This window comes from Calonectris borealis, chromosome 1 (assembly GCF_964195595.1).
Source record: "Calonectris borealis chromosome 1, bCalBor7.hap1.2, whole genome shotgun sequence".
Lineage (NCBI taxonomy): Eukaryota > Metazoa > Chordata > Aves > Procellariiformes > Procellariidae > Calonectris > Calonectris borealis.
This window is the reverse complement of record NC_134312.1, coordinates 60856627-60872546: the sequence shown is the minus strand read 5'-3', so window position 1 is coordinate 60872546 and position 15920 is coordinate 60856627. Positions and strand designations below refer to the sequence as shown.

General features: G+C 38.9%; 1 protein-coding gene across 6 annotated transcripts in view; it reads left to right on the top strand.

Annotated features, from left to right (window-relative positions):
- The window catches only part of RIC8B (RIC8 guanine nucleotide exchange factor B), a 38518-nt gene that overhangs the window by 6298 nt on the left and 16300 nt on the right, over nucleotides 1-15920 (top strand). For all 6 annotated transcript variants that reach the window (XR_012674560.1, XR_012674561.1, XM_075156762.1 and 3 more), the window contains exons 3-4: nucleotides 9091-9699; nucleotides 12638-12732. Coding sequence is in view for 4 of the 6 variants with exons in the window: in XM_075156762.1 (XP_075012863.1) it covers nucleotides 9091-9699; nucleotides 12638-12732 (704 nt within the window). In the remaining 2 variants the exon portion in view is untranslated. The remainder of the gene's footprint in view (nucleotides 1-9090; nucleotides 9700-12637; nucleotides 12733-15920) is intronic.

Sequence of the window (15920 nt, the reverse complement as noted above, 5' to 3'; positions counted from 1 at the left end):
AAGATCAACAGTAGCAATGCAAGTTTTTTTCTCTGCCTCACCACACAGCTTCAGCCATGACCTCAGAATTACAGCAAGGTTGCGTCTATAGGTAATTGTATTGTAACATAGGCGTAACTGGGCTTTACACTTTTCTAGGTGGGATACCGTTAGGGAGAGAACAACCCGTATACAACAGTGACACGCTGTAAAATATGAAAGACAGAAAGGTCAAAGCTATGGCTTGACTGTAGAAGCTGGGTAAATCAGGCAGCAAAAGTTGTTCTGCCGTAATATGGCTGTCAAATCGTGATGCTTTAGGCTGTAAACTAATTAAATCAGCAGTGAGTTTGTAATACCGAACTCCAGGAGGAAAGTAGGTGATGTCCTCTAGAAGGCAGGAAGAGAGGTAATGCTATCAAGCTTGTCTATCTGGACATAGCCACAGGATTTTAATACATGACAGGATGATAAAAACCACAAGATTGTAATGTAAGCTTTTACTTGTCCTGGTTGTTTTGTTTAACGATGTATGTGTCTGCATTGGCCTATATGATGGGTGGTATGGATATCAATCAGCTGTAGGATCTACTCAGATACCAGGCAGATCAAGTTGGTGCCATTCCTTCTTAACTTGTCATATGCTAATAAAAAATACGCATTTCTGAAAGCTGGTTTTCAGTTTGTGTGTGTAAACAGTATAGAAATTGCCAACCAGAGGTAAGCGTATTCTGGAATAGCAGCTGAAATTAAGGCAGTGTGGTTTCTTCAGAGGAGCTTACCCAGCTCTTAGAAATCTAAAATACTTATTTGTCTCAACCAACTGAGAAGTTCCTGACAGTGTTTTGCTGGAAGAGGTTGAGTCTTCAGAACTGCAACACTTCACAGCAGCATGGCATGGTTGACACAAACAGTTGGTTCTTTAGGTGTATGCTGGAATCAACTCCAGAAAATGAGTATCTGGTAACTTGACTGGGCAGTCACCTTGGAGAGAGGCGTCAGGCGTAGTGTCTCCCTCTCGATGTGGCACAGCAGGCACTTCAGTTCAAGCCTCACATGTCTCGATACAAAAGTGAAAGTTTTTTTTAGAACCACTTTCTCATCATTTAATAGCTTTGTTCTCCATTATTTATACCTTGGCAGATCCAAATCCTGCTTCTGAAGTAGCAACACATTTGTGCTGTTTACAGACTTAAAATGGTAAGAAGATCACAGCACTGCTTGTGTCCTGGAAACATCTGTCAGTACTCCTTCCCTAGTTAGCCGTGGCATTCCACAACTGGAAGGAGCTACAGCACCATTTGCCTAAGTGATAACAGAAAAAGTAAATCTGTCCAAGATAGCAAGCAAGACTGACTTTTTAAATTGGATGAAGGTGCTGAGTTTGGGGGAGGAAGGGAAAAAAAGGAAGCAGCAGCCAAATGTAAGGATATTACTCATAAGCCGTATTCTAACCTGAAATGGTAGGGTCTTCATGGTTGACATACTTCCTCTTCAACTCCTTATGTTTTGTCTGCTTCACCTCTTGTAGTACTTATAACATCTGGTTTCTACTCTACTGGCTCCAGCTTACTGTGTTGGGTCAGTCCTAATATAAATCTTTAAAGTTGGAGATGAGTTTTCCTGATTTATTGTTCAGGTTCAATTTGAACATAATGGATCTAAAATTCAAGGCCACCAAAACACGTTTTTTCCCCCACATCGATGAATGTTTTAAAGGTGTTGAAATAGATGATGCTAAATCATATCAAACTTATTGTGGGACTTTCTCTCCTAATTAAATTCATGATGTGGGGAGATTCCTTAAGGCTGTGGACTGTACCATATCTGAACTTTGGGAGGATGGAAGCAGTAAAGTATGTTGATGGAGCAAGATACTGTCACGCTCTAAATCTCAGAAGAACCTTGTTATTAGTGCTGTTGACACTGTCACACTTCTGGGAGGTCTGAAGGTTCCTGCAGCCACAAAGGGACAGAACTTTTCTCCTCCCAGTAAATTCGTTGCAAGCTTTTAAAGTCTGTTAGTGAGTGTCCTATAAAAATACTAAGCTCAAGCGCTCCTGTGGGCACACTGTGTGGTATCTTAGTATTAATTGTTGTTGTTATTGTCCTGACTTTACTGAAACCCCTTAAGGGAGTACCAGTCTGTGAGAGAAGAAAAGTTACTAAGCATCCTTCATTAATACTAAGCATTTGTTCTAATTCCCTTTGGTCCTGCCCACTCCCATCCAGCACTTTTCAGTTTTTACATCTCTTAAGGTTTATGTCAAGCCAGTGAAACCCATCTCTCCTTTTAAAACCCTTCTTTCACCACTGGGTTACAGAGGTTATAAAGGGTTCTCCCTGTTCGGTGGGGAGGGCAAGGAGGGCTGCTGAGAGTGCAGCTCCGCAGAATTTCACCTTTCTGTGACTCTGAACCAGGTGTTTATTCCACCAGTTCTGACAACACGTATTTCTGTGCGTGCTCCTCGCCTCACCTGCGGAGTGCTGTCTAGCCTAAGCTCTCGCATGCTGAAACCTGCGACGTGGACCTCTGCCATGTCAGAGCTGGCAGGCTCCTCCCAAAGGCCAACCTCCCGCTGTCGGCACGGGCTGAACAATGAAGTTTTGAAGTGAGGCAGACTGAATCCTCAAGGAATGCAAGTGAACACCTTCCCTCCCCGCCCACATCAGTCCACAAAGGCTAGGCAAAAATTGGGCATGGCGTTTTCAGAGGAGGTTATCTAATTGTCCTATTATTCAGCACAGTTGATTATAAATGTTATACTTCTAGAGGAAATGAAAGCTTGAACTAACGTTTCAAATACTCTTGGGCTTACTTTCTTACTGCCTTGGATGCTTATCTCTGAAACCTGGTAGCAGAATAAGACAATTATTTTATTCTTTTAATGCTGCTTCTGTTAGAAACAGTCAGCCAACGTTCTTATTCAGCAATTCCAAGTTATGCCTCTTTGCTCCTGGAATCTGTTATCTCTGACTTGGCAGAAACATAGTTTCTCTTTGGTCTTCTGCAACACTGATTTGTATAGTCTAGTGAAAATATAAGAAACGTGCTTAATTTTGCCTTTTATGAGATGGAAAGGGACTTGTGTTTTAAGAGAAGCTTCTGAATAACTTTGAGAGCCACAGAAACTTAAGAGATGTAAAAGTTCATGTGCAGTTTATTGTGGTTGCTACTAACATTCCTTTCATCTACCTGAAAATTGGGTAGAGTCTGCTATGAATCTTAATGTTTGTAGTAAAATAGAAGATAAGTTTGAGGAATAGATGGGGTAAACAAAAGCAGACCTACACGACCTGTTGGGGAAATACAGTTCCTTGTGAACTTTGTGTTTGGCACTACAGTTGATTTCATTAACCCTTCTCACCACTCAACAGAGCAGAACTAGGTTGAAGTAAATTAAGAACGTACTTCTCTTGAACCCCTAGAGACAGTTTAATTAAAATTGAAATTTGAAAATGAAAAACATGGGTCAGAAGACAAAAGTGAGCTAGAGGGACTTAAGCCAGTTCAGGAGAAGGAAAACATGACCTGGTACCACTTATGATGTTCCCATTCTCTTAAATAAATTATTATGTGCTCTGGCACATAATACTTGATGAGGCCAAAGACATGGCGACTTCTGGTTCACCCATGCTAAAAGAGTGAGCAAGCACTCACTGTTAGGTCTCTGACTTCCCAGCTATTGAAGAAGAATGGGGAGGACTCATTTGGTTTTTGTGGACAGTTCTTTAAAAAAGCTTGATTTTTGTTCAAGTTAAGCCTAACAAATGTAGTAAGAATTTCATAAGTCTGACATACTCATATTGCTCCCCGTGTGCTAATATCACTTGCTGTTCCTTCAAGGTATTTATGCCTTGAAATACACAAAGAAGTCTTAAGGACATTGATCTTGAGAAATGAGTGAAGGTGATACAAAACCAAGTATACCTCCTGTGTTCTGCTGTTGTAGAATTTCTGTCCTTGATGGGCTTTTCTGGCAATTTTGTTACTAATATGCTCTGTCACCGAGGAAAGTGGAAAATGGGAGCAATATGTATTTCCAAGTCAATTTGACAACAGGTTGGGTTTTTTTCCCCTTGCTTTAATTTCAACTTGATTGCTAAGAAGCGTACCTCTCCTGGTAGTTACAACATCTATGGCATAATTCAAAAATAAAGGTGCAGAAAAGAAGGTATAAAGTATGCGCTCTATTTCTGTAATGTTTAGCAGAACTTTTGTGATTCACCTTTGAATTGAGCTTCTCTAGCACTGAATAATCTATGTCTAAATTAAATGCTATATTCAATAAAGCAGTGGTGTTTGCTTGGATTTGAATACTTGCAGAATGGAGACTATAGTCTCTTGTTTCTGCTCTAATCCAAAGGCCTGTATAAGTAAAGAGAATGATTTGCCAAAGAGGAAGAAGTAAATAAAGGGAAATTGTCTCCTTTTCTCACCAAGACATTTATTACTCTGGTGTTGAGAAGCTACAGTAAATTCAGCTGACATAATGTAGCCAAAGTTTAGTGGTTTGTGAATTGAAGAAAGTGAATATAGGTCAAGTGTGCTTTCTAAACATCTTCAAACACAAAGAGAGGAGGTGGAAAACGACCTCACATGCAGGCAGCCCAGGACCAAAGAGCAAGATCATGAAGTACCCTATTTTTCACAAGCACCTAGTATCCCCAGCTGAGGTTGAGCCTGGAAAATATAAGCAGCTGCTAATAAGCACTTATGGTGCTCCCCTATCCTCCCTCCCCGCACCCCCATCTAATTAGCCTGTAAACAAAGATGGCGAAAGAAAATGGAAGTAAAGAGGTGATACCTTTTTGCACAAAGCCACACAATAGGTCCGTGGCTGAGCAAGGAAGAAAACCCAGGTCTCTTGTATCTTAGGATATTGCTTTTTCTGTAGGACCGATAAAGGACCAAAATGGATTAATATTTTACTCGTCAAGACAAGATGACAAATGGGTGTTTCTGGGCTTCCTGTTTTAACATGCAATAAAATTTTAAAATGTTTTACCATTACCCACCCTACAGCATAAACAAAAGGAACAGTGTTTATTGCTCTGACTTAACCTTACTATTAGCATGAAAGCTGAGAATTCTTGAATTTTAGAGAAGTGAATGTATTTTACAATTAAAAAAAAGTTTAGAAAGTCTAGAAACTGCCTTGATTCTGTGGAAAAGTATATGAAAAACACTTCTTGCTGTAGCATGACTGGTGAAAGTCAAACTTCCTTCTGAATGTTGAAAGGATAGAACTCAAAAAAAGAAATGTTGAATTCATACAGTAATTTAGAGGATAGCAATAAAATCCTGAAACTAGGACAATCATCATATATTTTGTGAAAGGGGGGGTGTCTTGCTGTCTGAATTCTTTCACTTGCTTTCATTTCCAACCAAATAAATAACATCTGTGCACCTTAGTTTATGCCATGCTAATGGCCTACAGGGCGGTAGAAAAAGCACCACCTAAAGAAAATGGAAAGGATAATAATGCTTTTGTGATCACATTCTTTCCCGTTTCTCTTCTCTCTGTGCATCACTTCCCTTACACCGTCAAGGAGAAAGCAGAAAATGTGCTGTATTGCATTTGGTTTTAGTTGTCTCCAAGGCAATTTCCTAATAGGATGGATTTTGTTCCCTTGCTTCAAAACTTTCCACAGATAACCCTTCAACTATAATCAGATGCTCTATATTGTCCTAAGCTGCTGTTGGCATTTGAGATCAGCCAGCAGTGTTCACTGTCACGGATTTCGGCAGTATTGCAAGTGGCGGTACCATAACTGAATGCTGGTTCCTTTAAAATCACTCCTGATGACTCACCAGGGTCTAACTCCAGAGAACTTTGTCAGCGGTTCCTACGTGTTTTTCACTTATGTGAGTCTTACATCTTAAAAAAATTGTATTTTCCTGTAATGGCTAGGAAGCTTAGTAATCTGTTCTTAAGTGTGTGAGGGCTTAGTTGTTAATATAGTATGCGTAAGATTGTATAATTAATGCTTTTAAAAATAAACTCTAGCCTTGCTTTTATTGTGAAATCTTTTATACGGCCAAGGCTTCAGGAACATGTAGGAAATGAAGCACCTTACAAGCACACCAATGGTTTGTTTTCTTTAAGTTGTAAATAGGTTGCTAAATCTCAGAAAAAATGCTTGTGTTCTATTTAGTATCTATCTTTAGTACAGCTGTTCAGAGCTAAGAATCTTCTGTTGCTGCATTTCACTAAGATTTGAAGCCATGAGATGGTGGTTTTTATAATCTTTAATTAAATTGCAAGGATAGTCTTCAAATGTATGGAGGGAGGGTTAGGCTTCCACCTCCCATGGCAAGTCAGTGGGAGTTTGGTGCCCTTTGGGATCTCCCCTGCAGTGCTTTTGACATTTTGCAGTGACGCTTCCATAGCAGCAGGTGGGTGCAACTTATGGAGAAAAAAAAAAATCAGTCTGATTGGTCTCTTTGTAGTCAAATGAGTGTTCAGGTTTTATCTGACTGAGATTAAAGACCAGAGCACCAGATGCAAGATGTGTGTAGGCTCTGCTGCTATAAGTGAGTGGAAACTCCCCTTAATTTCAGTGGGTATTGATCCAATCAGGTAATTTATGAAGTGATCCTTGGTATTTAAAGTCCTAGAAGAAACCTTCAGCACTATTAATGAAAAATCAGATACGTTTTTGTGCTGTATTTATTTACTGATAAAGCAGTCTGTCTGGCCCACTATGTCTTTGAAGTGTTCATTCAGCATCTTGATTTGGGGAAGGCTGGTAACTTGCCTTCTTGTATTGTTAATACGGTACTGCTACACAGTTCCTGAAGAGAGGGAGAGTCCAGTTGGTGAACCCGCTGTTGAATTTGGTTAAATTTATTACAGACACCTTGTAGCAGCTGATGTCAACAAGGAAGACTGTAACTGCTAAGTCTTATAGAAATGTGCTTAAACAGGGAACAGAATAAACTGGCCTTTTCCTGGGGTTCTCTGAACTGTCTGTTCAGTTCTGCGTTACTCCTCAAAATCAAACAGACTTCATGACTGTTGCTTCAGCTTGCAAAGCAAAGTTAATTGTATGGAAAACTCTCTCAACAATAGGAACAAAATTCTTATAAGAAGTTGAGCTGTGACCAAGTAATTTGACTATGGATCTAGACTGGTCATTTTTTGTTTCCTAGGCATTTTTTAAAAAACGCTTCAAAGATGCCACCTTCAGAAACATTTAGTGCAGGTCTAGCATACTATGCTCAAGTCAGATCTGTGGGAGCAGCATTATGTTAATGTTGAAGAACTCTGAAAACCCTGTACTTGAGTATCTTTTTCCAGGTAGTTGTCCATGAAATTCCCATGGTAAGTACCTATATGCCTGTGGTCAAATGTGGGTTTTATGCTGTTGCAGTGCCTATGATATTCTGATGAAGATTTCTCATGTTGCCTGTGTGATAGTAAGAGGTGGAGCTCACTCCTTGTTTTCAAACTCTTACCGGATTAATCTAGTCAGGGCTGTGGAGATGTAGTCAAGGTCTCGGTCATCTGGGTGGTGCTTTTGGGTGGGCTTCACCCCGGAACAAGCATACTAGAAATCATATTGTGAGTTCCTACTGTCTGACTTTGTTTACAGATTGTCTTTTAACATTGTTGAAGACTTGTGTTGTTTTCTCCCTTATTCTTCTGGAGTGTCTGTTCTAGATTTGCTTTAGACTTAACCTTTTTTTTTTTTTTAATTTTGGCTTTAATTGTAAGTGATCACAGTAACAAAACTTGCTTGGATGTCCCAAGTGGAACTTTTGTTTTGAGCTTTGGGTCAGCGTGATGGGCTGTTGTGCTCTCCGCCTTTTTGTTGTGGTGTCGGTGAAAAGTGCAATTCCAGACACCGTTCCTCAAGAACTATTTTTTACTTTACTAGTATTCCTATGCTTTTTTTTTATCACTTTCTTACTGACATATACTGCCTGAGACCACGATATGAATTTCGGGTCCTAAGCAGACTTCTGCACTAGGGCTATTCAACTCAGTTGCTACTCTGGCTTCTCTGGGAATTTATTCATGTCAGTCATCAAGATACAAAGCTTGGGGGGTGAGAAGGTGGGAGGAACTGTGTCCTGTGAGGTACAATGCAGTTTGTATTGCCACTTACCTGGGAACTTCTTTGTAACTATACTTCTGGCTCCAGTACCCATGAGTAGTAGTGTTGTCCTGAGCTTAAGGCAGGAGGACTATGGCGTCCTCCCCCATCAAGCAATCTCTCCTGTCCTGCCTTTTCTCCCTTTTGATTGATCATCTGATTGTCCGTTTCTGTCTTATAAAAGGTAATTCTTCTCTAACTCAGATGTTACTGCAGGTTCTGACCTGCAGATTCTTGGAGTGTTGTGTTTTCTCATGCTGCATTTATATGATTAATGTTTACCCATACAGTCATGTTGGTATAAAGTATCAGTGAAGTATTTCGACTTAAAGAACAATCTGTGTTGACAAAGCAGCAGTTTTGCTGGTTTGGTAAAACTGCTACAGCCTAAGTCTTCCAATAAAACTGCATTATGTTTCTATGTCAGAAGTAACATTTCTAAGAATCTTACTTAAGATGGGAGAAGTCCATAGATTAGGTTGAAGTGGCAACACAAATTATAGCTGTTACCAAACATGGAGTACTGATACTTGGATGTTGAGCAGCAGTTATTTTGGTTTGGTTTCTTTTTCTCCCAGCCTCCTGACTGAAACAACCTCAACTTATAATTTTGCAGGTACTGTAGCTGTGACTGTTCTACTTTGATGTATTTTTAAAACCTTTCACTTCTCTCCAGCCGTGTTACTCTGGCTACTCAAGTTTTTAGTCCTGATACTGAGAAAACTTCATAACTGGCAATGGTGGATAGCATCTGCCATTTTGGCTTAATGCTTTTGCCAACGTTGATGTATTTGAATTGTATCCGTGAGACAAACTGCCTTTGATGATCTTTGGAGGTCTTTTGCAATAGTTTATATTTTGAAGAGCTAATACAGAATACCTAGTTTCTCAAGCCAAGTCAGCTGAAAACTCAAAAGTTATATGAAAGCTTAGCAAAAGTGGTTTTCTATTGCCACCAATATTTTGATACTAAAACTGTTCCTTTTTTGTTTGTTTGTGTTTGCATAGAAACTGTGTGAGGGAATTCTAAACATCCTTGAAAAAGACACAAAAACTTCATGTCAAGTTGCCTGCCTGGAGACCCTCCGGATTCTCTCCAGGGACAAGAAAGTTTTAGTGCCTGTAACCACGAAGAGGAACATGCAGATCCTCATGAGGCTAGCAAAGCTGGACACTGTGGAAGATCCTTTGGCGAGAGTGTCTGAATTTCCTGTTATAGTAGAAGCTTTAAAATGCCTCTGTAACATAATTTTTAATAGTGCTGTTGCACAGAAGCTCAGTTTGGAACTGAACCTTGCAGCTATGCTCTGCAATCTTCTGGAAAAATGCAAGGACCAACAGTTCGTTGATGACATTAAATGCTTTGATTTGCGTCTCCTCTTCCTCTTGTCGCTTCTGCACACAGATATTAGATCGCAGTTGCGTCAGGAATTACAAGGCGTGCAAGTTTTGACTCAGGCTTTGGAAAGTTCCCTGAGCGTAACATGGACGGAAGAATATAAAGCAGCGGAAGATCATGACAGGCCTCCTCTATCTTTGCAAGAGACAGATTGTGCCATTGAGGCACTAAAGGCTCTTTTTAATGTAACACTTGACAGTTGGAATGTCCACAGCGAGGTAAGGCTTAGCTGAAGTGTTTTTTAAATTGGTTTTGTTTAGCCTGCAAGAGCCAGAACCAGCAGGTAGATACACAAGAGGCAGTTGTTGTCCAAGCCTCAGAGCAAGGATTTTAATACTTAACTTTTGCTACTTTTTGTAATTTTGATGGAATATGATTGCATTTTTCAAAATAACAGTTAAGGTAGTCTTGAAATTTTGCATCATAATTTCTCTGTATGCAAAATCAGCCTGAGAAAATTTGTCTGTCTGAATTCTGATTGTGTCATGTATTGATGATCTTGGGCTTTCAAGAGGTGTTGAGTCTTTAATGCTCATTGCTTTGAATACCAAAATAACTTTTTTGTTCTTGTTACTACTTAGGCAAAAAATCTAATCCATACATTTTCTGTGTAATGGGAGAACAGCTTGGATTCTATAATGCAAGTTAGAACTGTATGTTTTCAAATAAAAAATGCAAGGAAGACTATTTCATAAGAGTCTTAGATTTCCAAAAGAAAATAAGTGCTGTTCACTAATAATTAGCTGGCTAGGAAAAACTTTTTAATATAAGTGTATCAGATGGCTACATCTCTGGAGATTGTGGACTATAGCAACAGGGTAATAATTAGAGCTGAGGCGTCTCCCTAGTTTTCTTCTGTTTTTCTGGGCCTGATGATAAGCACATCAACTCTAAATTTAACAAATAACTCTGAAGAAAGAGTGATACTGTTTTTAATATCTTTATCTCCCATCCTCCCAACACCAGGTTAGGACTTAAACGTGATCTTTTAAGATGAGGCCAAGTAGGAGAACTAAACGCACTTTCATTGTTATGTCTTATGAATAAGATTTATCTTTGTTTTTTCATTATAACATCAGATCTACTTTTTTTTCTTAGACAAATATGCTTCCTATGTGTTGCATCCCTAAATTTATAAACAGAAACAATAAGTATAACTTTTTTTGTTGAATAACCTAAGTCTGTGCTACAGTAATAGAATTATATAGGGAATCTTTCTTTTTAGTCCAAATCATATTGTCTTTAAAACAGTGTGGTTAACTTTTAACTGGGCATTGTAAATATGCAGCATATAAACCTAAGCGGAAGTTTACAGTAGCTAAAATTGACAAATAATTGTTCTCTTTAGTGCATTGGACTAAACAGCAAATAAGACATGATTCATAACATTAAGGAGTGTAAAACTTGAGAAAAGTCTGAAGCTTATTCTTTGCTTTAATGTCTAAGGATACACTGAATAAGAAATCCTGAAATTTAAGATTGAGTGAGTAGGGGGAAAAAATCAGTGAATCTAATACTTTGAATTTCAAGGAAATATAAAGAAAGTGAGGGACTTTTCTCTTGTTTGTATTCCTGACTTAGACCTTTATTAAAAATATCTTTAACTTTGTCAGAGAATGTTCTTTGTATAGGCAAGTGATTGTTTTGGAGGTAGAAACTTGAGTGGAGAAAAATTACCCAAAGTCAAACATCTAACACAGCAATATGAATGTTCACAGCTATGTGCTCGTTCAGAGTTTGAGAAGTATCATCTTTGTGATTAAGTTCTTCTGTGTGGAGGAAATAATGTCAGGTGTTAAGTTGGAAAATGAAGCTATATTACGTGTTCACCTCTTGAGAAGTAAGCTCTTGAAATCTGAATCTTGAAGTTGGTATACTCTTATAAAATACTGGGAGTCTCAAGAGATGAAAAGCCCAGTTTACTGCAGAAATCCTTCAGATTGGAGGAAATTCTGGTGTTGGTAACTTTTTTATTTGGATGAGAATTTAAGACAGGAGAAGCTTATTTTGTCTTTTGAGATAAAGCTTATGTAATAACTCTCTACTAAAAGTTCCTAAAAGCAAGGTACCTTTAAATTAAAGAGCTCTTTAGTAGTTGTAAACTGTTAGCCGGATATGTGAGGTGACGTTCTGCTTAGCAAGTATCCCTGTGGAAATATTAATGATCTGTAAGAAGAGTAAACAGCATGTTAATTAAGTGGGCTGAAGATGCAGAATTTGAAGAGATTACAAACAGTAGACGGGATGGAAAATAAAAGGAGAGCAGAGAGGTTAGGCATGTGGGTAGAAAACTAAATGAGATCCATCCTAAGGGGGAGAGAACCATTTGAAACACCAGTATTTAATGACTGGAGATGGTTTCAAAGTAGCAAAGCCAGACAAGAGCCGCAGGTGGTACAGTTGGCAGATTTGGATGCTGATCTTACAAAAGATGCATCGGGGTGCTTTGTGCTAGGTCAAACACTCCAGAACATATGATGGGTGCCAAGAAGAGCTAATGAAAAAGGACGAGGACAATGATACACGCAGTTAAATGATTGCAGTTACGGGTGTACTTTTGTGTGGCTGCTGTCTGGTGGGAGATTGGAAGGGGGAATTGCTTGGAGAGAGCAAAAGTAGGGCAAATAAGGTTGCTGAGAGTAGAGAAGTTATTAACGGAATGGAGAAAAGGTATCAAGGGAACAGAAGCAAGTGAATTAGAAAAAGAAGCAGGCTGGGTGGGAGAATGAAACTGTTGGCAGCAAAAGGTTTAAATGAGGAGGCGGCAAATTAAATGAAGAACATATGTAATCTAAATGGATGAAGAGGCAGCTGGGTGTAAATACAGGAAGGAAGATAGTAGTGCTATATCAGGAATATTCCAGTGGTATGGAATTGAGCAAATGCTTGTAATGGGGTTTTCTGGTAGCGAAGGCTCATTTAACCAGAAAAAAGTCCCCAACAGCTTTTACAAGGCCTAGTTAAAAGGCCAGCGTATGACAGTTACGTTTCATTAAGCATTCAGTGAACTCTAAGGTACAGTCCTTTTATTGATAGGGATGGATGTTATGATCTAATAGGTATTTTCCATCTTTAATTTTTATTATTCTAGTGACCTGAAACCCCACTTGCAATCTTCAAAATGAAAAAATATCTTCATAATTTATATTTATATAGACTGAATCTCATCAATTTCGTTACATGGCTGCCATCCTTCGACACTGCTTATTAACCACGGGCCCTACTGAAGACAAAACTGAAGAGTTGCACAGGTTGGTAGAATTGCAGAACCAATCTATTTTAGAGGTTATTTATTTTTTAAAAAATAGAAAAAAAATTACTTTGCCTAAAATCTGAAGTGGAAATCTGAGAAACAATGGAAACTATTAATTTTGAGTAAAATACTATTAATCTTTTTGATGAAAGCTGTTTGCCTGAAATATTGTTTAAATATGTCCACTATTCCAGAGAGAAAGTGGCTGGCAATTGTTATTTTTGATAAATAATAGTGAAGCTGACCTTTTTGAAATCTTTTTTTGTGTGTGTGTGTAACTGAGGATGAAAATACATATGGAAGTTCTAGGGGTAGTGCAAATTGAAGTGGAATGCAACTTCTGTTGTTTTGCACAGAAGCTGATGGAAAAACTGCATTTTGAGATTTTTGTATGTAACCTTTGCAATTCTGATGAATTGGGATGGAAGTAACAAGTTGATATTTTATCTTCAATAGTTCTAGGCTGTTTTATTAAAAGTACAAATGTCAGTTACCTGGTAATAATCTTTTTTTTTTTTAAAGATGAGTGAATCATCTTGCAGTTTTCAGCAGATTGGTTTTTCTTCCTCAGTCCTGCACCCATCTGTTTGTTATGTATTTGCAGCCAATAATTCAATCAAAATTCATAGTATTTTTAGTGAGGTGGTGGTTCTCTGTTCAGTGTTACTGTTTTTTTTCCGTAACACTCTTATTTTTATCCAAGTAGGTCAGCTGTTCACAGGGCCTGACAGTACGGTAGCTTCAAACACTACCCCATGTTATCTCTCGGCAATGAAAGTTAGTGTTGCCATTTTCTTCTTCAGAGATGTCCATATATCTAAGTGTAGGATCTTTTGAAGATCTTCTGAACCAGCTGTCTCCAGGAAGAAGGATATAGCTTTTCACACCCAGCAATCTTGAAAGTGTTAAATGAACTTGATTAAAATCTTGGAAAGCTCTTAGAGATCAACAGTCTTAGTAGGTGAACACTAAAATCCTACATCAGAGCCCTTCTCAGTTGGTGCAGACTAGTTTGGAATAATTTAGGATACCGCTGCAGTAGTTGCCATTGACTAAAGTTAGCGCTGAGTGTGTCCTGAAAGGCAGTCAGTGTTTTCTCTTTGCTGCTTCTTATGGTGGGTGTTTTGCACTCTCATCCTCCTTTAAGGGAGGGACTGGTGGGGATAAGTTCCCCACTGCTGGGAAAATTGAACAGATTTGGATAAATTCAACAACTACAAGAAGACAGAGATCGGCCTTTAGCATTTAAGCTTGTACATAGGCAGCAAGACTGCCTGATATTCTGGTGAATTATTATACAGCTGATGCTCTTCCCGTGAAAACATGTTTTGTTTCCTTGTCCAGGAATCTGACTAGTCTAATTACCCTGTAAAATGTATCACCCTGTAAAATTTAATTATCTTGTGCTATTGCAAAATGATACATGTTATGCAGGTCCTTTTGGTTTTAGCTTTTGCAAACACTTGCAGATGAGATCCAAAAAGGGCTTTACATATAGAAGTAGGCAGCCGTGGAGAATATGTAGTGTTGGTGTGATTTCTGTCCTTGCTTTTTTCAGTCAGAAGGGTTATTTTGTGTAGAGATGCTGCCCACATGGACCTTATGGAGACACCAAGTCAAAGCAAGGATTCTCTGTAATTCTGAGAGGGGGAAGCAGAAGAGAAATGAGGATGGTTATCACTGCCTCGTGCCACTTCAGTTGCTTCCCCTTCTCCATCAGACTCAGTATAGCACTGCATCGGTCTTTCTGTTATGCTGGGAAAACAACTTTCTCCCTCTGTTAGCTAACTGTAGCTAGTTTGTTTAGCTCAAGTTGAGAGAAGAAAGAATGCAAGTATAGTGTTGCTGCATATAGTATTCGATCTTGATTTATGTTATACTGAGGTTTTTTTTTTAACGTGCTAGAAGAGCACTGCACAGGTTTTGACTTTTGTGATTCAAATATTTCAGCCCATTTGCAGAACCTGAGTTTTGTCTTTGAATGCTACAGGATGCAATAAAAACTGAATAATTTAATACGCTTTTCCATCAAGACTATTCATCACAAGGCAGCTCTGGAATAGAAAAGGTATAGTCAGAAGTAATGCCCCTGCAAATCCTCAGAGGGATCAGGGGCCTGGATCAGAGGGCCCCACTTCAGTCCCCTGATGACTTTAATTCCTGATAGGAGCTTCAATAATGAATGAGTAAACTTGTGTTAGCGGTCTGTGGCTAACATAGCATAGCTAAAAAAATGAGACTGTGTCGTCGTTTGGGCTGTTCAGTGTGCTGGACTCTGACCGTGCAATCTTTATTGCTAGAGATGAGGTGTGAGTCAGAGAGCAGAGTGCAACTTCTCGCTCTGCTTTCCACCTGGAGCCTATCAGTAAGGCAATTACAAAAATAATGTTAAAAATGGAATAAAATATAAGCAGTGTTGAATGCAGAATAAACTTTATGAAGCATCAGGGAGACATAAGTATGTTTCTTAGAATTGCTGATCACTTGCTCTTCTCTAAGTTTGTAAATCTGCAGAATGTAAGATGCTTAAATGAAGGGTTCAGGCAGCCTGTTAAAGCACATTTTATGAATGCTTGTGCTCTGAATGTGTAAGTTGAGGATTTATTTTATGTGAGCATCAGATGTTGGATACATGCCCCGAGCTGTGATGTACTGGTTGTCAATGTGACTCTATTTCTAATAAATAAGCAGAAGTTACCTATAAAAATACCTTAACTAATTTAGTACCTGGTATTGTTGTCATTATTGTGGTTCTGTCATGTCATTACTTAACGTTTGAATATGAACAGCTTAAAGCACCACATATTAGAGTGAGTGCCATTTTTGCCCACTAACAAGGTTTTAATCAAGGCATTCAGCAGCTCTAAATAGGCCTTTGCTTCTGAATTTGCATATCAGGAGGGGGCTGGGAGCATGAGTGGGTGGATGTCATGTCCCAGTGATTAATGATCTCTAGGAAGCCGAAAAGGGGAGAGTAATATACGCAGTATTTCTACCCCCTGGAGTAGGAATGCAAACACTATTGTGCAGATCTGTGCATAGTCACTGACTTCCTGGTAGCTGGAGAATTTCATACACTCCTCTACCACAAATAAAACTGTCAGTGGAGTGACAAAGATCAGAAAGCCAGGCTTCATTTATTGAAAAGAATAGCTCAGACACAGTGATCCAGAAAATTAATTTTGT